General features: G+C 36.9%; 1 protein-coding gene across 2 annotated transcripts in view; it reads right to left on the reverse strand.

Annotated features, from left to right (window-relative positions):
- AP3B1 (adaptor related protein complex 3 subunit beta 1) overlaps window positions 1–22,285 on the reverse strand; it is a 158,222-nt gene that overhangs the window by 98,913 nt on the left and 37,024 nt on the right. For both annotated transcript variants that reach the window (XM_030467696.1, XM_030467697.1), the window contains exons 6-7: window positions 19,566–19,632; window positions 9,623–9,802 (exon numbers count right to left, since the gene is read on the reverse strand). In XM_030467696.1, coding sequence (XP_030323556.1) covers window positions 9,623–9,802; window positions 19,566–19,632 — 247 coding nt within the window. The remainder of the gene's footprint in view (window positions 1–9,622; window positions 9,803–19,565; window positions 19,633–22,285) is intronic.

Raw genomic sequence — 22,285 nt, forward strand, 5'->3', positions numbered from 1 at the left:
TTTTTTGAGTTAAAATTGTGTGACTCATAGACTTGATATCCTATACATATACACAGCTTTCTTGCAAAAAATCAGAGCAGAATGAGCAGAGCTGTCTGCCTGCTACTCAAGTTTCTGTTCACAGTGCTGAACATGAGCCACCTCCTGATCAGCATGCAAGGCTCCTGGCAGAGAGTTGGCAGGGTAGAAGTGTCCAGCAGCCCATTGACAGCAGCCAGAACCCCAAAGAGGTTGAGCAGTTGTGGGAAGGCAGGAGTACAGCTTCTAGATTTGTATTTTATATGGGCTAAAGATTGTGGCAGTGGACACATATCACTTGCACAGTTCCATGACTTAAATAACTTGGAGTTTAGTACCATCCAAACCCAGGTGATGAAACGACAATTATGCATTGCCCGTAAGAAAAGACCGCGTCAGCATCTGACAGTAGTTCAAAGCTCCATGAAATAAGATTCAGATTAGGTGAGATTATCAACAGTATCTATTCTTTAGCTTTATAACACTAGCTTTTGTCTCAGTTAATTTTCAACAAATAAGAAAACCATTGCACAAATGTATCTTCTTGGTACCCTTAGTAGTTCACCATGATGTAGTAGTTCACCTCTCCTAGGGCAACTTTGAGACATTATTCTGTAAAAGCATTAATCTTCCAAGTCGTCTCCCACATACTGCCAGTCTCTGCAGCTGGCTAGCCTCTGGGGTTTAATGTTTCTTTAGGAAAGTTAGGTTTTGATAGTTAGGTAAGGAACCCACAATAAAATTCTACTAGTTTGAGGAGATTTTATATACAATTACAAAAAAGCTTTCAATATAAAAAGCCTTCAATTTGTAAATACAGCAAGCTAAATACCTAAGCAACACAAAGGTACAAAGATACACAGCTCAAGCTTGAGAATCAGACTGTGGCAAGTGAAATTTAACATTATGGCATCTCCAATCCAAACATCATTCTTGGCTTAACATCCAGTGCATATAAAAGTTACGTGATAAACTATAAGCAAATCCAGCTTCATTTGTAGTTTACTACATCTTCTCCTCTCACATGCATATTCTAAGATTATGTCTATGTGTATTCTCATTTATATAATACTCTCTATAATACCAGTGCAGATGTATATTTACTTCCTTCTTTAAAAAAACCTCACAATTTTCCCATCTAGTAAGAAGTATGTAAAATCATGTTACATGACTCTTCAAAAACTCTTCAATCCAGCCTTACAGAAACTTTAAAATCTTGCTTAACAATGTAACCATGAATACAAACTAAAAATCTAATGAATTAGAAGACTTAATGACAAAATCAACAACAACAACAAAAAGACTCCAAAACATTATTTAGAGAGCCTGTATCACAAAAGTTTTATACTACAGCTCTGAGACAATATCATTGTACAGGTGGAAGTACATGTTTGAGGACCAATAAATATTAGCTTTTTCCCAATATATCACAATTACAGGGACATCTGTTCTCAGTAACCTTATACCAAACTAACATCAAGTGAACTCAAGAAGTTTAGAAGTTTTCCAGAGCTCATTTTCATTTTTATAAGAAGCAGCCACCAAAGCTAGGACTGTTGTCTACAAAGAGGGGCTACGAGCTAAATATGCTGCAGTAATTAGCATCTGTCTGCAGCAATCGAAAATTCCCAGTTATTGCTGTAAAGTCTCACAATACTTGCACTCAGAATTAGAACCATCAATTACAATTTTTAGATCACTTTCATTTATTCCATACAGTTCCATTCTCCTCAAAATGGAAGTGCAGCATAATCTGGTTTTCTCTCACCACAAATACAACCTCATTTTCATAGTGTGGAAAAGGTACAACAGTGAGAACGCAAAGACAGACAGGTTTGGAAAGCAAAGTACAGAAGAAATGTATAAGAAGAGGAAGAAGAAAAATACAAGACAAAAAAAGAGGGGATATGATATGATATTGCAAAAATAAAATGGAGGAGGTGTAAAAGTGAAGAGATAAAATAGGGGAAAAAGATAAATGCTGCTGGCTAAAAGTTCTCATTTTTTTCCCCACCAAGTCCAAAAACTACAGTGAATTCAGAAGTTTGGCTCAGAAGTTTGGTTAAATGCTTGAGCAGTTGTTAGGCTTTTTATGACAGTTAAGGTTTAATCTCAGTTCAAATTTAACCTTCATTTTAAGTGTGTGAAGAAGCAGCATAAACCATCCCACTAACATAGCAAGCACTTGAGAATTAAACTGCTGAACAATTCTTCCACAGAGTTGCAGAGTAAGCAAACTATGAAGAAAACCAGGTTAGTTACTTGAGGCTCCAATGGAAAGAAGAGTACTACATGCTCCAGAAATATTAGTCACCACCAGTCATGAATGATAAAAAAGGTCTTACAGAAGCAGGGGACCTGGGGTCTTACAGAACTTCAACCTTTACAAAACTGTAATGGTTGACAGTGGCCCTCCTTTTCTAGTGTTGCTAATACACCCTCTAGTTATACCAAGCCACATATACTTACTCCTTAAAACAATTCAATTCCTTTCTCTCGAAAAAAATGTAGGTAATTATAGAAGTAAAATCAAGAGAAAAAAGTTGATCTTCCCCATTTCTCATACAGGCAAACACACAGAATTATTTTTTGTTTATGTTTATGTAGTTTACTAAAATGTTTATCCAATCTTCAAACAATATTTAGACTACAGCTCTAGCTCTAGATGTTAGCTATGACACTCAGATTTTCAAGACACAAAATGACCTGAAATCATAGAATACTAACTGTTCCTGTATGTAATATTGGCAGTCTGAAAGTCTGCTATTCTCAACAGAAATTCTGCCCTAATCTAGTCATCAATGAGCACTAACTTCTGTATGAAAGGATCCTCTTTTCCTTATTTCAAATGAATAAGGAGGAGAGGAGATGAAAGTATCTGAAAATATCTGTTGATTCATTTCAGTGAAACTCTCACACCAACAACAGGTCGTATATTTGCTCTTATGGCAAAAGCCACGGTGGAAAACATTCAGGCCTAAGTTACCCCAAGCCTTCTTGTCTGGCATTTTTCAGACATAAACTGGAACAAACAAGTAGGGTGATGCAAGATAATTTGAGATTTTTTATATTTAACCTTACCCACAGTCCTTTAGAGACATGCCATAACCAATCAAGAATTTTACCTGGTATTGAAACCAGAATTGCACAGGCTCAGATTCAGATGAGTAAAACTTCCTCAGAGCAGAGGATGTCTAGTTTCCCCAGACAGAGGAAAAATAAAACCAAGGTTTATTTTTTGAATCAGTAAATAGGAAATAAGGAAGCTTATTTTGTAATTATCCAGAGTAAATCCTGGTATAGTAATGAAAAAGCCCCCCAAGTTACTGGACTGAGAAAAATAACCCACAGATAGATGCCAAGAAAATAATTTAAGCAAATTTTGGCTTCCATGAGGAAGCCATGAGGCCCCGAAGTATTTTAAGACAACATGCATTTATTGCTCCCATTTTGATTAAACAGTACTGAACTGGCCAAAATAAAAATAAGAAACTTTGACAACTCATGGGCTAATGAGGACTGGTACCTCTGATATTTCAACTAAAATTATTAGCATTTAAGACACTTGGTATTTCAATTTCTGTAAAAGCATTTCAGTGTTTATCCCCAATTAATTTTCATCTCTGTAAGTCAATGATCTACAAAGATATAAAAACAATTCTAACAAATTATTTGCAACAGGTGTCTAGAATGCCTCTTTATCCCATTAATAAATAATAAAAATCCTTTCATAATGAGTTGAAGGTAAGACTGCAGCATTAGATGGGAGTACACAGAGCCTTTGTTGGTTAAATTTATGGGAAAAGCAGGGGCTGCTTCTTAATTTGAGTTGATACAGATGTCCTAGAGAACTTGCCTGCACAGATTCTATCCAGTGCTGCTCTATCACTGTAAGTCTGTCATGGGAGTAACAGAAATCATCACAATCGAGTTTGCTGCAAACACAAATGGCATTTTTATCTCCGGACTGTACTTTTGCCAGCTGTAAGTGGTTGCAGCCACAAAATAAACCAAATCAGGAAATTCATGTGGGTGAATTTAAACCTCACTGTCCTTTCAGTTATTCTTCTGCAGGATCAATTCCCTTATCTTTATTGCCTTCACCTAACAAAAGTGAAGGAAAGGAGAAAATGGAGGGAAGGCAGAAAGACAATAATGCTCCCCTTCGGTGACAGAAGAGACTATTATACAAGTGAACAGGAAAACAGTTTCATATTATATCCATAATGACCAGAAAGATTAGTTTAGAATTTCAAGTAATCCACTTTCCACAATCAACTTGAAGCCATTTCAAAATAAATCTATGCTTTAAGTTATTCTCATCTAATTAAGTAGTAGACCTAGTATGGAAAAATAAAACTGGTATTACAGTAAAATAGATAGCCATTCGATTTTATGCCCCAAATGCACCAAATGTCTCCAAATAAGTGAATTTACTATTGAACAGTAACAGCTTATCATGTATCTGGAAAACAACTTGGTCTGTAAGTATTGTACTCTGACAAAAAGGGAAACAGTTAAGTGAATTCACTGCAAATTCAAACTGAGGACTCTGACAGGTATACTAAGAATGTAAGAAGTAAGTAGTATAACACATATCTTCACTGTAGACTAGTTTTCCTAAATTTAATATTTTGATCTTATCAGCCAAATCAGATTCAGGTAAATCTATTTATCTATGTGCTTACACCCTTGCACTCAAAGAGGACAGCTTAATGAAATCTGTAAATAGATGACTGAATTTGACACTTGAGGAAGAAAATTATCTGGCCTTACAATCTTTTAGGGCAGGGGTGAAAAAAAAAACCACCAGCAAAACTATTTTCTGGTAGAACCACACAGCACAATTATCTACAACGAAACTTCAGAACATCTTGATTACTTTTATCCTGAAAGATTGAGCGCTATTACCAGTGTTTCTTTAATGTGACTATCTGTGTCTCCTTACTCATCTTCTTACTGCAGAAGAACACTGTAAAACATTTAATTCCTCTACCACGAGGCTGAGAACAAAAGAAGTGAAAGGTGTATTCAGATTGATTCATTATTGAATTAGCTTCTTTTATTTTTATCATATTTTCTTGGTATTTCATTTAACTAATAGGAGGCTTTCAACCTGAATGCACTTTTCTCAGCTTCTCAGTATAGGCTTCAGAAGTTTATTATACGTTCGGCAAAAAACTCTAAGAATGGATTCAGAACTCTCTTTAAAGACTTAAGTTCTACAGAAGTTAAGGATAGGCAGTACTCCCCACGTGCTGTCCTTGAACCTGTATCTTTTACAATTGCAGCTCACCCAATGCACAGCCCAAGAGTGGGAACAAATCTCAATGTTTAGAGCAATGCAGTCTAAAATAGCCATTAGACACGGAATTCCATCACACAAAACCATGACCATAAGATATGAAGAGAACACTACAGAAGCAGGAAACATTTAAAATGTGTTGCTTCCTGTAACTCCTTGAGAGCCCAGCTACTATCCATGATTCATGGTTTTATTGAAGGACTCACCATTCTTCTCCTAAGAGTCCTATTCTTTTAAGATCATTTTCTTCCGGCTTCATTTTTGCCCCAACATCAATAATGTTAAAGTCTGAGCACTTTAGATTTAACAGTACTTGTATAATTAATACTAAAAGCTTAAATTTGCACATGCTTCTCCTAAGTACTTGTTTATAAATTACTTTGTTACAACTCAAGTCTACAATCAATCTGAATTCACCATTGTTTTCCAATCTTAACTGAATACCAAACAAGTTTATTTATGTAATCTGGAATCGTCTAGCCTAGCAAGTAAGTCTATCAACCTCAAGAGCTGAGACTACAGCTCTCAGATCCATTTTGCTCTCTACAGTAACAGTCTAAACTTCTAGACAAGTCAGCTGATTTTCGAAAACACCCTCCTAGACAGCACACACATTTGATGGTGGATCTATGCACCAGCACAGCTGAAGCATTCACTACCCTCCTGTGGTCCTGATCTCCTTGCACAAACAGGGAACAGCTTGAAAATCAGCTCCTGAACTGCTTACCACAACTTAAAGCATTCATGGAAACCGCTAACACCTTTACTTTAAACATCTTCATGTATTATGCTGCAAGCTGTAATGGTTCAGGAGTTGTTTAAAAACTACTCAGCAGTACCAACAATTCCTGAGACAAAATGCAGGACAAAACATTTAGGTTGGGCTGCATTACAGCCTTATGTACCACCAAGTGACTTCCCAGAACACTGCTTTCACTCCAAAATATGGCTTTCTTGCTCTCATTCGACCACCTCAAAAACATCCTCTAAGTATTTAAAGACAAAGGATTTTCTGCCTCACTGCATTCATGATAAGAACTGAAATTCTACCCTTCAGAGAAGTTTAAAATATTAATATAAAACTAAGTATTCTTAATTAATGTGTACTTAAAGCTTTGTTACATTATTAATAAGCATTTTGTTTAAAAATTGATTTTTCTCCATAACTGGTGACTATTCCAAATTTTTCTTTAGGTTTCTAAATGCTTAATAAATCAGTTCAAAATGTCACAAAATTATTCGTTGGGAATGAACGCAACTTGAACAAAAGGAGCATACCTTTTTACAAAAGGTAAGTTTTAGTGAATAAAAATGCAAATATGCGTTTTAGCAGCCTTGAATTTATTAATCTGATAGGTTTCATTTTCATTTTCCTGCATCAGCTTTATTTATAAAGTGTCGTGCCCTATAAATATGCTGTTATTTTCTATAGTCAAGCACCCTCTTAACAAATCTTCTCATTAATATGTAAATTTAAAGTCAATCAGTCTTCTCCCTGACAGCGCCATGAATTCCTAGTGCACTGTATAATCGGCTTTGACTTGGCATCCACTATTCATCATCAAAGATGTCAGTTAGAAAAATTATGGAAAATGCATAGCAATTGATACGACTGCAATCTACTTTGTCAACACTTAATTGTTTCTCAAATCATACATTTACATATAAACAGCCTAAATACTGATCCATAATGATGCAAATAAACTAAATTAAAAATCTCTTCTACTGCACAAGATGCTCTGTTGTATGATGAGTTCATTTAAGAACCTATTGACAATTGTATGCATTTCAACTATCCCCAGAAAAAACTTCTGTTAATTTAATTGCTGAGTAGGTAGACAAACTAAATTTTGCACTGAAGCTCACGAAAGTGGAAACAAACTGTTATTAATACTGGGCCACTGATGATCAATTTTAGGTTGACGTGGGCAGTGCTGTTACACAAATCTCTTACATTCCTAAAACAGAGGGCACAGCAACAAATGCCATCTTCCTGGTTTCAATGAAAAAAGTAGGTAAGAGTCTTAGAAAGCCCTAATCCCATCAAGACCTCCAACATTTTAGTTTAAGACAGGAGTTCATCCTCTTCTCCTCTCAATTTGTCCAATCGCACACTACTACTGTCTTAAACCAATGGTGAAAGTGTAGCTTTGGGCAATGCAAATTATCAATTCCAATTCTTTCTAAAAATATGAGAAAAGAACACATTTCTTTCAGTTAGTAACATGCAGTAAACACTGTCTCAAAGTTATTAGGAAAGTAATTATTTAAGCATCTCCTCTAAAAATACTGGAAAGATGTGTTCTTACAAACAATTTAATTTTCAAAAAAGAAACCTTTGAAAACTTGTTAGCATACTGATTTCAAACCACAGTTATCTGCCCTGAACTAACAATGTCTGATTTTGTTCTTCGTTTTTTTTTTCTCTGTATTTACCTGGATATACGTATTTCTGCTCTAGCTCAGCTTTGGGGTCTTAACACTTCTGTTCAAATTATGAAACTTTCTATAAGGTTCTGGGATCACCTTATACTCATTTCAAGTAGGCACCCCAACTACCTTTCTGTGTAACTGTACAAAGTCCAACTACTGCTGTAAGAGTATATATATATATATAAATGAGTATGTACAAATGTAAACACTAATTAGTTTTTAATTAAATGGTAAAACTTAATGGTAGCAACATTCCAAGCCTTCAATAAATGCAAACAACATGAGCTGTGAAACTATTTTATACAGTTCTTTGCAGATAAATTGTGTCTTTTAATTTAAATTGTTATTCAGAGTTAAATCCCTACTGCAATCAATGTTAATAGCATTAATTTATTAAGCTACTTTTTTGTTGTTAGGAGTGACAGAATTAGAATTTTGAATATCCCTTTTTATAAATTTTAATTGAGAGTATACTCATATTTACATAATTCAAATGAAAATACCACAACGCTTTTCTACATAGAACATTTCAAGAACATATATTCAACTCTCCACACAGTCGCTCACCATAGTAACAAAGCCTAAACAAGTAATGATACTGGGCATTCATATCTAAAAAGAGAGGGCTTTGTACCCCAGATTGCAGATGACACCAAACTGGGTGGGAGTGTTGATTTGCTTGAGGGTAGCAAGGCTCTACAGAGGGATGTGGGAAGGTTTGAATTGATTAGCCAAGATCAACTGTAAGAGATTCACTATGCCAAGTATCAGGTCCTGCATTTTGGTCACAACAACCCCAGGCAGCCCTACAGGCCTGGAGTGGAATGGCTGGAAAGCTGCACAGTAAAAGAGGACCTGGAGGTGTTGGTAAGCAGCCAGCTGAATATAAGCCAGCAGTGTGCCCAGGTGGCCAAGAAAGTCAACAGCATCCTGGCTTGTATCAGGAACAGTGTGGCCACCTGGAGAAGGGAAGTGATCCTGTCCCTGTACTCCTCACTGGTGAGGCTGCACCTCAAGTGCTGTGTTCAGCTCTGGGCCTCTCACTACATGAAGGACACTGAGCTGTACCAAGTTCAGAGAAGTGCAACCAAGCTGGTTAAAAGTCTAGAGAACAAGTGTTACGAGGAATAGCTAAGGGAATTGTGATTGTTTAGTTTGAAGAAGAGGAACTCAAGGGAGACTTAATTGCTCTCTACAAGGAGGTTGTAGGGAGGTGGGTGTTGTTTTCTCCCAAGAAAATAATGATAGGACAAGAGGAAATGGCCTGAAATTTCACCAGGTGAGATTTAGACTAGACAATAGGAAGAATTTATTTTTACTGAAATAGTAGAGAGGCACTGGAATGGGCTGGCCAGGGAGATGGTGGAGTCACCAGCCCCCAGCATGTTCAACAAACATGTAGATGTGGCACTTCAGGACATGCTCTAGTGGCCATGGTGATTTTTTCTGGGTTGACAGTTGTGTGATCACAGTCTGTGATCACAGATGTCTTTTCCGACTGAGACAATTCTGTGATGTGATTCAGTTTCAGGACAGACTGGTAAACTCTTCCAGCTCTAACTCACATAAAATCTCCTAGAGCAAAGACCTGTGTAACTCAAAGAACCACAGAAAAAGGACTCTGCTGCCCATGGGATGCGCCTGGTGTAAATCAGACCAGGTAATAGCCTTGAAGAATTCTCATGCTCTGAAGAAGCGTGAATGCCTTCTGTTACTGAATCCTTAGAGAGCAAAGACTTATGAATTTGATTTCTATTTTTATTAAAGCCTGCATGAAAATGCATCTGAAAAGACTAAGCATATCCCACAATGGAAATAATTCAAAATGCAAGCACACAACAGTAATTTAAAAAGTCACAAACTTACCTTCCATGGGCTCACAAACTGTGTACGTGCATATCGAGTTAGCATGTGGATTATAACAACTTGGCCCCACTCTTCCACATCAACCAACAAGTTACAGAGCTTTCGGTAGTTCCTGTGAATCAGATCAATTCTATCTGGACACACTTCCTCAAAGGCCATCACAACGCTTCCAGCTACCAGCTAGAAAACAAAATATAAACCAGGTCAGTGTTCCTTCTACAGTTCATCCACAAGTGAGAATCAGAATTAATACTAGCAATTCCCAGCAATTTCAAATTGTTTCTATCCAGTGAAAAAAAAACCAACCACAAAAAAATAAACATAACCCACAGAAATGGTATGTTATTTAAACAGAAATGGGGTAAGTTTATTAGAACAAAGAAACCATTTGCTGTTTCTGTTACACACATAAATCTTAGCTCCCAGCCCTGAAGGCACAGTGCAATGTAAGCATAATTTTTTTCCTTACCATTATAGTTTCCCAATAAATTATTAGAGAACTTGCAATTAACTCAGAAATAACAGGAAACAACAAGAAGTGTAATATATTGATATGGCTGACAAGGTCTACTGGGATTCTCTTACCAACACTGGTGCAATCAAACTAAAAAGCAGCTGGGGTAAGTTCCCCAGTATTACAGGGATCCAAACTTCTCTCTTGATACTACCAAATTAAATGTCATATGAAATTTCGTATTTAGTTTCATGAATACACTTTATAAAAAAAGGTATAAGAATCCATAATACAATACAGAGATATATTAATACTTTTCCTCAAAGAACTCAAATCATCCTCAAATCATGCAGAATTCCTGCATGATTCCTGATCCCTACTGGTTCCAAAATTACAGGAATGAATTGTTTATGCCTTGCTATGTTCTCACACAATTTTTTGCCTCTATAGGAAGTAAATCTTTATATGCACACAAGAATTCTCATAATAACTGATTATAAAACCAGTTTTATTTTCATGAGAAACCCAAACAAATTCTCAACATTTTAACACATCGAGGTTTACTGAAACCTTCTGATAGGTTATTTTCTTTTAAATTAAAGAAAGGAAATATTTCTGTCAATATTCTGGCAGCAGGTTACTTAACTGTGGGAAAACCTCAAAAACAGACCATGCATTATAAGGCCATGCCATTTTGTGTCTGGAATTACTGTTCTTTTTCTTCTAATTGCTTTAATTAAGGTTTGTTTTGTGTCAGAGTACATGTTAAGTCAAATAACTAAAATGATGAGGCTTTATGTGAAGCAGCTGATATGTATGCAGTTAGCATGCATGCAGTATAGCCTTCTGGCAGCAAATTAATGTCATATTCTATCTGAGCACTGGGGATCTGCATTTCAACCTCTAAAATTTCCCCAATGACTTAAAGTAAGCAATTAAATAGAAGTGCAGTTTATTGAAATGGTACTTTTTGAGAAATATTAAATACAATGATATTCATATGTTACATTTTTCTCCCTCTATATGGCTGACATTTGGTTTATTAGTATGCGCCCAACATTACAATTGAAAGAAAACAGCTCAGAATATAGTCTTGCTATTATGCTAAACAAGTTCCAGGGTCTGTGGGGATTTTATGAATTACCAATAAGAGTAAACGTGAAGTTGCATTTATTGTCTCCGACCCATCCACATACTGGTACCTGCTGGTCCCAGCAAATATACAACTCAATTCAGGAAGCAAAATTTGATTATTTTATAAAAGTAAATAAAACATGCTTTACATTTTAAATAATTTGCTATTTTTTGCTCTATTTCAAAAACAATTGCTCTTTTTATGCTTTTGTACTAAACTTTCCTTTTAATAACGTGCTTCAGTAAGCTACTTTGTAATTAAATAGTGCTGCAAGCCGATGGTTTGGTGTGGGTTCAAAGCTCAGCAGAAGGCAGTGGTTAACTCAAGACAAATCACTATCAGTCCTGAGAAGGTATTCAACTGGGCCAGATAAACTGAGGGGGGAAGAGAGGAAGGGTGGGAAGAGTTGAATGTCAGAACTCACAGCAAAGCAATTTTACTCAGATGCAGCACTCCAAACTACAAATCAGACCAGCTCTCAGAGGACAGTATGATGGAGACGAAGTCTCAGAAGGAAGGGATGACACTTTCACACCAGAGGGACTTTTTTTTTAGGTCACTGTCCCATAGACTTTTTAATCAATACTCTACTCTTCCTACAAGCCAGTACAGGGTCTCTTGACAGGTTTGACATACAAGGGGAGAAAACAAGGGAGGGGAGGAGGGGGGAGAGAGAGAGACTGACACACAGATCGATTTATGACTGTAAGAATAGTCACAGCCTAATATTTAAAAATACCCTTTTGGGTTCATAGGTGAAGGATGATAAAGATGCTGGTGTCCAACTGTAGTTCTGGAGTAGACACCTTTGTCTTTTACCAATACAAATACTGCATATGTGTTTTGCTGTTTACCTCTTGCATTTGGATATTACATATATACAGCTTGGGAGCTGACAAAAAATAATATATTTAACACTAGTTATAGGTAACTGAGTGCATATTCTATGAATATGTGTTGGCTTTTAAAAAGTTAAGTTACTGATACAAAGAAATAGTAATACTGAATTACAGGAATACTAAATTGCTTTTTTCAACTCATATCAGCCACCTACTCAAGTTTACAATAAGAACACTGTCCCTAGCGACCACTTAAATGATAGTAATAAAAATTTTAATACACACTATGAAATGCACACAGTACAATAGATAAACATGTGTTTTATTCCTGTGACAAGTCCCTAGATTTACAAGTTAATACAGCAAATACTGTACCATTATGACACTATTTATTGTCACACCCTGCTCCCTGTCATCGCATTGTTGAAAACTAGGCTTTTAATTTGAAAGAGGGAAAAAATACAGTGAGAATGTAGGACAGATTGGAGGTGCACCGGTAACAAGAAGATTTACCTGAGAAAATTCTCTCATGTTTTTTCTTAAGAGATTATTTTCTAGTTGATACTGTTTCCCTTATAATATGATTGTACTATACGTCTAAACATCAGAGAAACAGCTAATAATAGTTGTTTATTAAATGCTCAATATTCCATAAAAATGTTTAGAATTAAAACAAAATGATCCAATCAATATAAAACCAAAAAATATTAGTTTCCAAAAAACAGTCAGTTAATTTCCATCTCACTGTGTCAATAGTAGCTTCTTGTATAAGCAGAAAGTATTAATCACTCCAACAAAACTAGCAATGAGCTCATCAAATTCAAATGTTGCTTTCCATTTATGTATTTTTTATATTAAAGCCATAAACATGGTTCATTTGTCTTCCACTGGTTGCCATATTTTTCTGTGCTGTTGCTATGAACTTCAGCCATTAGCTGTGCTCCAAGGTAAACTACATGAACCATCAACAAAAGTGACACCCAATCTATGGAGTTCATATTTTCTCCAGATTATCTATGCTAGTTGACAAGCTGGTAATGAAAAAAATCACACTAAGCAAATGGTTCCTCTAATAACAATAAATTTTCTATAAAATTATGAAGGGTGCAAAATGTTTCCTTGCATCTATTTTGTCATGAATTCTAATTAACGCTGCAAAAACCTGAGAGTGCTGGGTCATCACAAGAAGTGCATCGAGGTTTGATTGATAATATAGTGCAAGTTGGCCTATGCTGCCAAGATTCCTCTCTCTTAAATTAATGGCCACCCCACCTGCCCTAATCATACAGCCCAAATGATATTCCCCTTCTTATTTCAATTTTCTAGAGGCAAGGGAACTGGAAAAGATCAGTCATTTATCTTCTAATAGCTGGATAATAGATCTATCACAATAAAACATCTACACAAACTCAGTAATTTTTTGCCACAAAAGTGAAGCTTTTACCAACATTAAATCAGTAATGAAGAAAACATGGTCCTATTCACACATTTGGGTTCTAAACTAAATCACTAACTTACTAACAGGAGCCTACTCTTGAAAAGTACAGAATCCAACTTTCTTTTCCCACTATCCCCATATACATTGCTTTAATTTAAGAGATTAAGATCTTCATTGCAAAGCCATCAGCAATTGATGTGGTAACTTTTTAATCTAAGAGTCTCACTTTGCATTAATCTGTTTCATCTATCAGCCAGTCTGCAAAAGAAAACTGAATAACCACACTTGTGTCTAAAATCTTTGCACCCCAAAGCAGAGTACTAACTTGTAACTGTTATATTCAGGGGTAAATCATGACACCAGAACAGAATAATAGATTTATTTAAATATGAGAAGTATTTTAATGTGATGAAAATATTCTAATTAAGGGAAAAAATATTACTTAAGCAGAAGCTGAAGGAAAAAATATCCTTTAGAAAAGAATGTAAATTTTACCTAGCAATAAACAGATTCTGTGCAATAAGATAATTTTATTCAGCCTTAACCCAAACTTGCCTCTATCCCTTCTCATATTACCTCACAACAATGGTTTTTGGGGACACAGTATCAGGAGTACATACTCAGAAATGAACATCTGAAAATTTGGCCAATGGGTTTCAAAATTGAAGTCTAACATTCTTCTGTCTTAGAGTTCGAAATCAGTGCTATACTCTGTGTACTACCCAGTCCAGAGCAGGAGCTGTAGGAGCAACAGCTATTATATACCACAAAACATACTTAGCCACATATTAACACAGTTCTCTGGACAGGGCTGAAAAAATTCATTTTATCATGCAGCCCATTCACTTGTATTTCCTCACAAGCAACATGAACCTGCCTTCCAACAGAGTTATCTGCCCAAACAAAATACAATCAGATGATAGTTGAAGAGAGAAATGTGCAATAAATTTGGACATCTTTAATATGCTCAGCATCCACACAACTACATCACAGCCACAGATACTCATTCTGCCTGTTCTTTTTAGATGCATCTTTAGATACCCTTTGGGATGCTTTAGTTTGGACTGGGGTATGCAAGTCACAATTTATTCTCACTTTACACGTCTGGACAACATGCATGCTTCCTTTTCAATATCAATGGATTTTACACTGTTTTTGTTTATTTGTTTGTTTTTAACTGCTGTAACTCAGGTATCATTAACAAACTTGATTTTTATTGTTTACATTTGTTAATGTTTATTGTTCGTATTACACAATCAGAACTGTAAAGCATACAGGCTACAAACATGAAGTTCTACAGTCTTTCAGAGTATTCCAAAAGCAGCTTAAGCAACCAATGCTGCCTTAAAAACCTATGCCCAAAAGCTAGATCATCAGGCCTGTTAAGTGAACAGAGAAAATGGAATTAGAGTGAACTGACACAGAACCAACCAAAGAAAAAGGGAACTAGTTTCTTATAAAATACCCAATTATACCTTCACACATGACTAGCTATACTACTTTTGGAGAAAGTGATTTTAGCATAAAATACACACATGCTCTTATCTTCTTTTCTACATAAAATCATGTCAACTGCTCAAGTATCGAGAAATACTAGAAAAATAAAAGGAGCATGCATTCATGCTCTTGAACCTGTTTATCCAAGTCTGAGGTACATTTTTTGGTAAATAAAGTCTAACAACATAACTGCATTTCTTAAGTCTCTATAGTAAAAATACTTGTAAGTTTCTGTTTAAAAACTAAATGCAATGGCACAAAATCACAGATTTGTTGATACGCTTTAATTCCCCGTTAGCTGCCCTTGAAGGTATGTTAATGATGCTTTGCACTTGATAATTTTACACCTTTGATTAACTGAGAGCTTGGCTTTTAATTGAATCTTCGTGTTAAGCTACTTAAGCAGTAGTGATCTTTCATTTTTCTCACCACAAATTTTAATGAAGTGCTGGGCTAAAGTTAGATGTAATTTTATTTTAAGTTTTGCTTACCTCAGCTTATATTAAAATTTACTACTGATTAAGACCCAAAAAATGAACACAATCTGTACAGTCTGATAAAATGTCTTAATTTTACTGTAGTAAAATTTCCATTCAGTTTCCTGCTATTTCAAATGCAGAATGACTCTGACTAATTTAAATACATTGTGCCTTTTCTGTGCAATGCAAGATGCATTAATAATCCACAATAGCATGTTCTCTCTGAAAAAAAAATCTGGTTTACATGAATTCAGAGGCACCTATGTTTAGTACCTATTCTATCTGACTTTAATTTAGAAATTATGTCACTTAAAACTTGCCTGTGGTTGGTGAGGCAGGATTTTGGTAAGGGGAAGAAGCTACTGCAAGCTCTCTCAGATCCAAAATCTGGCCCCACCTCTGGCCAAGGCCAAGCCTATCAGCAACAATGGATGCACCTCTGCAACCAACACTTTCAAAAAGGGGTAAGGAATTGCTGTATGATCTGCAGGGGAGAAGGGAGGGGGAGGTGAGCGCAATAAAGGAGCAGAGACACCTAGGTCAGTGAGGAAGGGGGGAGCACCAGAGCAGAAGTTCTTCTGCAGCCCATGGTGAGATAGCAGCTGTTCCCTGCAGCCTGTAAAGCACCTGAGTGGAGTAGATGTGGACCAGCAGTCCCTGGAGGGCCCCAATAAGGCCAGGGAGGGGACTCTGCTCTTCTGAGACTGCACCTGGAACGCTGTGTACAGCTTTGGAGCCCCCAGCACAGGAAAGATACAGACCTGTTGGAGAAGGTCCAGAGAAAGGCCACAGATGATCAAAGGGCTGGAGCACCTCTGCTGCAAAGCCAGGATGAGAGAGCTGGGGCTGTTCAGCCTGGAGAAGGCACCAGGAGACCTTCTAGTGGCCTTCCAGTGCATGAAGGGGGCCTACAGGAAAGCTGGAGTGGGGTTTTTCCCCAGAGAGGGTAGTGACAGGACAAGGGGTAATGGTTTTAATGAAAGAGGGTAGATTTAGGTTAGATATCAGGAAGAAATTCTTCACCATGAGGGTAGTAGGATACTGGAACAGGGTGCCTAGGGAGGCTGTGGCTGCCCCCTCCCTGGAAGTGTTTAAGGCCAGGTTGGATGAAGCCTTCTGAAGCCAGGTGTAGTGGGAGGTGTCCTTGCTCATGAAGGGGATTTGGATCTAAATGATCATTATAGTCCCTTCCAACCCTTACCATTCCATGATTCTTTGCTGTTGGCTATGCCTTAACCACACCACCTGCAAATACATCTGAAGCAAATGGATTAAGACCAAAAAACCAAACAAAAACAGTAACACATAGTGAATTTTCCCTTATCTAGTTACTAAACACAATGCATTATAGCTTGTCTGAGGATTATCAATCTTTAAATACACCAAAATGCAAAAAGTAACCTGACATTTCCATGAAGCTAAATAAGGTGTAGAGCTTCAGATGTTCAACAACTAAAGTCACAAATATTCTAAAATTCTCCTCCTTTAATAAAGACGCTATTTAAGGAAAAAACCACTACTTTCCTAACCAACTGATCTGCTGACATTAGATTACAACTTTCAAGAGACAACTACTGATGATGATGCAAAGGAGCAGCTTTTGTGCAACTGAAGGAATCCAAAGATTAGTATCTAGTAAACACTTGTGATCTGAATTTCCCACTATCACCTAAAAAATTTAAGGCTATGTGACTGTCAAAACAGGCAACAGAAGCTGAAAAAAACCTGAGAAATGCCATTAAGCAAACAGATGCACTTCATAAAACTATGACAAAATGCTGCTGTTCTATGTCTCAGATCCTTTTCTAGAATTGCTCTGTCAAGAAACCCAACCTAAATTTCTTTGCAAGGACTGCAAAATATTTTCTAGAAGCTTTGTCTTTATGTACGTAGAAGCATCTTTTTCTTTTATGCCAAGTGCATAAAATTCAGTTTTCTTTGGAGGATACAAAAAGGTGGTTCATATTAACATAAATTTCCCAAGAGGAGCCTAAATAGGACTTAAAAAGTAGCCAGCCTATTAAGCCTATAGAAGCTACATATGTACACACCGGTATGTAAGGACCACTATCTATAAGCAGCTGCATCTCCTCTTATTTTAAAAGGAGGTAACTACAGGTAGCATTCTGTTTCTTTCACCGTGTGTAACTTGCTATGTTCTCCAGTTAGAGGCAAAAAATAAGTTTATTCAGCTTGAAGTTAACTGCTAATAAAATATTCGTGCACTATGCACTTTCTGTTGGTTTATGTGGAGAGTTTCTAGGAACATTCAGTGAAACATAACAAAAGGTAAATGCTTAAGGTAGAGCTTTTCCATGCCAGACTGGCCTTCCGAAAGTTTCAAGGATTAAACAGAGACCAAGCAGACAAGCTGTGGAGTCTTGGATGAAAGAGTACATCCAAAGAGGTTTGATCCAAAGAGTCCTGCAGGGAGATCTGTACAATTTTTTTAACTTCTTCGGATCACCTCCTGAAAATGTAAAACTTATGAAGCTGGGATGTTTCAGCTCCGGATGGAATCAGATTTTGCTCGGGAACAGATAAAGAAGAATCAGAAGGAGGAAAAAGTTGCAGCAGTACATCTCCAAAGAGGTCCAGATGACAATTCTATACCACCCTTCTTTGCTTCTTGAATGTGCTAACAAATTAACATAACTTTGACTAATGCTTCAGCTGGTATCTTCAAATTACCGTGTCCAGTGCTCAAGTGTCACAGATATACCAGCACTGTGGCATTTACTAGGCAATGAGCATTAATCCCCTTGTAAGAAACTCCAAGCAGAAAAGAGTTGTCTCTTACCATAAGCAATAAAGACTAGGAAAGAATGAGAACTCAGGAAGATTTTATTTTCCTACCATCAGCAATAAGAAGAAACAAAGATGGCTTCTCAGCCGCTTATGCCTCCACAAGCATAAAGAATCTAATCTCACATTCACAGATTGCATACACACCAAGAGCATGAACCATGGAAAGAAAATACACGAAGAACCACTGGGGGGGCAACTCCACAAAAGCACAGAGGCCTCTGACAAATGAGTACAGGTCAAGCATAGATGCAGTCAGGAGAACTAACTATCTGATTTACTGTCTGCTGATCCATTAAGCTCTGACAGTCTCCTTCAGTAACCCTTCAGTGGAAGTTGCAAGATGAGTTTTACAGAACAGCACCATTTATATCCTGAACACCTGGACTGTGCTAGAACAACAAACAATATAGTCCTGTATGTTAAAAAACACTTGGAAGCAGGACATAAAGCAACACACTATCTTGTAACTAGCAATACTTCTATTTACTCCAAAAGCACTACATTCACTTAGCTAATAATCTGAAGAAAAACATGAGAATATTTTAATTTACAACTCTATTTGCTACTGAGATCTATTTTTCACTCTGTGCTCGACTACATCTTTGACGTAGACTTGGGAAACATTTTTAAGGTACAGGTGAAAAAAATAAAGGATGTGATCATTGAGATATATACAGCAGTTAACACAGAAAACCTGCACCTATAAAGGGCGGGCAAAATGTAACAGAAGCATAAAATTTACAGAAATTGTCCCAGAAATTGCCATCCATTTTACTTACTTGGGGATATTTGCAAGAACAAACTAGTATACAGCAATTATTACTGTTCAGCAGCTGTACACACTGCAAAAGCAAACTGACATCAACAAGCCTACTGTGCATCACACAGAAGTAATTTATTCTTACTCTATCACAAACAAATTGAAATAACCTAATTAATTTCCCAATGAAAAACCATTTATACATAGACACTTCTACACTGACTCATATCATTATATAACTTTCATTTTCAAAATTAAATTTAAAATAGTATACATAAAAATCATGCTAAAAAACAGATTAGGAATACCTATGATGCAAGTAAAATTAGTAATCTAATTAAAGGATATGGTCACTATTACATTCATAGCATAATACATTAATACACAATAATACTTCTATCTAAAAACATAAAACCACATCAGTAAGAGTTAGGAAAGCTTATTATATACTGCTGAATGACAGTCAAGGGAGAAAATGCTTTAAAAGTATTAAAAACCAAGCAATGCATATATAATAGCACATTGTTTCTTACCGTACTTCTATCCTTCAAAAGCTTTTCTATCACTTCAATTAGCATTTCCTTTTGCTCTGGATCAAGACTAGGGGAAAAAAATTATTAATTTGGTTAGACATATCAAAAAAAAAAAAAAAAAAAAAAAAAAAAAAAAGAAGCTTTGTTGACCTTTAGACACAAACTGGTAACCAAAAGCATTGAAGAAACCACTTAGAGAAAAATCAGGTATTCTAAAGAGAAAAATTCAGGTATTCTGATTATGAAACAACTTGACTGAAAATAAACTTAATGGTAGCCTATGGATGTGAAATGAAGGACTATAATATTGAATTGAATAATATTGTGAAGATTGCATTATATCTTCTGTGTCTTCTACAAAAATCTTAATACTTAAACTCTTAAACTCATAAAAATTTTAGGACTTAAGAAACATTAAGAAAGCCTGGCCAACTCATTAGGGAGAGCATTACTGAGCTTCAAATGTGAAGTCACAACGATCTCTCTATTTTCACAGAAGTCAATTTCACTATGAATGAACTCACTAGTGAATGAACACCAGGACAAAGTGGAATAACACCTCTGTTATCAATACAATGCTTCAAGTAAGACACCTTGTTAACTTTGCTAAATATTGAAATGTCACAAGTATATCTCCTTCCATCTTCTGCCAAAGGCAGAAACCTTCAGATGAAAAGCCAAAAATATTTTTAATAATCCTAATTTTAAATTTTCAGAATTGGTATAAAACTTACATACAGAAATAAATGAATATTTATTACTAAGAAACCTTGAAAAAAATAACAGCTTTGTTATGTGATCAAGAAAATATTCAGTAAAGTCTCTGACAGGTGAATTGGCATTCCTCTCTACTTCTTTCCTTATGTTTCAGCTAAGGAAGGCAGCATTGTTGGAAAGAAAATAAAAGAACAGGCTAAACATCTTAGTGATCTACTCTCACTATGGGAACTACAAGTAGTATTATGGAACCTATAGTGCTGGGACTTTTAAAAGTTGTTTTCCAAATCTTTCTGCAGATAGGTGCAAGAACATAGTAGGGTCTTGTGTTGGCAGAATATACTAATAGCTTTGAAATGCAATCTAAGTGAAACAGGGAATAGGTCTGACATTTTCAATGATAAAAGTACTCCAATGTACCTGGCAATGTTGATTACACTGGGCACAAACGTTGTTGCTCACACTATGCCTGAAATCTTTTCTGTTTGATATGTAAGCTTCCTGCTGTTAGGATTGATTGAACCACTAATGAACAAGCTCTTCTAGGTCAGACATCCATCCCAACACCATGACACTAAATGTAAGAAAGATTAGAGTATCGAACCTGCATCCAGAAGTCTGACTGGAGCATTAACTGAACTACAGGATGATCAAACAGGTAAAGATGTCATGGAAATCAAAAAGCAAATGGAGCATACAGGCACTATTAGGATAAACTGTTAGTTCTTCTTATTCAAATGTTCACAGAAGATGGAGTAATTAGATGGAGGAGAGTATACAAATTGTTGACTGATCCTCACATCAAAAATCCATCCCCTCCATAATTCTGATTTTGACCAGCTTCAGAGCAAGTCTTCTGACATTACTTTCTCATTACAAATAGCCTAAAACACAGCCTTGCCAGCACTATATGACCTGTATTGCTAATTTGTACCAGTCATGACCCTCACTGAAACATCTGCTGAGACTGCCTGTTCAAGACTATTATTTGCAGGCAAGCCAACTGGGCCTGCCTGTGACCAGGTGTGCTGGATCTGTCTGGAACAGAGTTAATTTTCTTCACAGCAGCTTGTATGAGACAGTGTTTTGGATTTGTGAAGAAAATAGTGCTGATAATAGAGTTGCTTTAGTTACTGCTGAGCAGTGCTTACAGAGCTGAAGCCTCTACAGCTTCTCACACCACTTCACCAGAAAGGATGAGCATTGACAGGAAGCTGGGAGGAGACACAACTGAGTAAGGACCTAAATAACCACAGGGCTATTCCAGACTATACAGCATCATATTTAGCAGGTAAAGCTGAGGGAGAAAGAAGAGGAGGCAGGAGAGCAGCCAGGCAGAAAAGGACCTGGGAGTCTGGATCGACAAGAAGCTGAACATGAGCCAGCAGTGTGCCCAGGTGGCCAAGAAAGCCAATGGCATCCTGGCCTGTATCCGGAACAGCATTGCCAGCAGGTCCAAGGAAGTGATTCTGCCCCTGTACTCAGCCCTCGTGAGGCCACACCTTGAGTACTGTGTCCAGTTCTGGGCCCCCCAGTTCAGGAAGGATATCGAGGTCCTGGAGCAGGTCCAAAGGAGGGCAACCAGGCTGGTGAAGGGACTCGAGCATAGACCCTACGAGGAGAGGCTGAGAGAACTGGGGTTGTTCAGCCTGGAGAAGAGGCGGCTCAGGGGAGACCTCATCGCTCTCTACAACTACCTGAAAGGAGGGTGTAGCCAGGTGGGGGTTGGGCTCTTTTACCAAACGACTTTCAACAAGACAAGAGGGCATGGACTTAAGTTGTGCCAGGGGAAGTTTAGGTTAGATATTAGAAAGAATTTCTTTACGGAAAGAGTGATCCGTCATTGGAATGGACTGCCCACTGAAGTGGTGGATTCTCCGTCCCTGGAGATATTTAAAAAAAGACTGGATGTGGCACTCAGTGCCATGATCTAGCAACTGCAACGGTGGTTCAAGGGTTGGACTCGATGATCTCTGAGGTCCCTTCCAACCCAGCCAATTCTA

Source organism: Calypte anna, chromosome Z (assembly GCF_003957555.1).
Source record: "Calypte anna isolate BGI_N300 chromosome Z, bCalAnn1_v1.p, whole genome shotgun sequence".
Taxonomy (NCBI): Eukaryota; Metazoa; Chordata; class Aves; order Apodiformes; family Trochilidae; genus Calypte; species Calypte anna.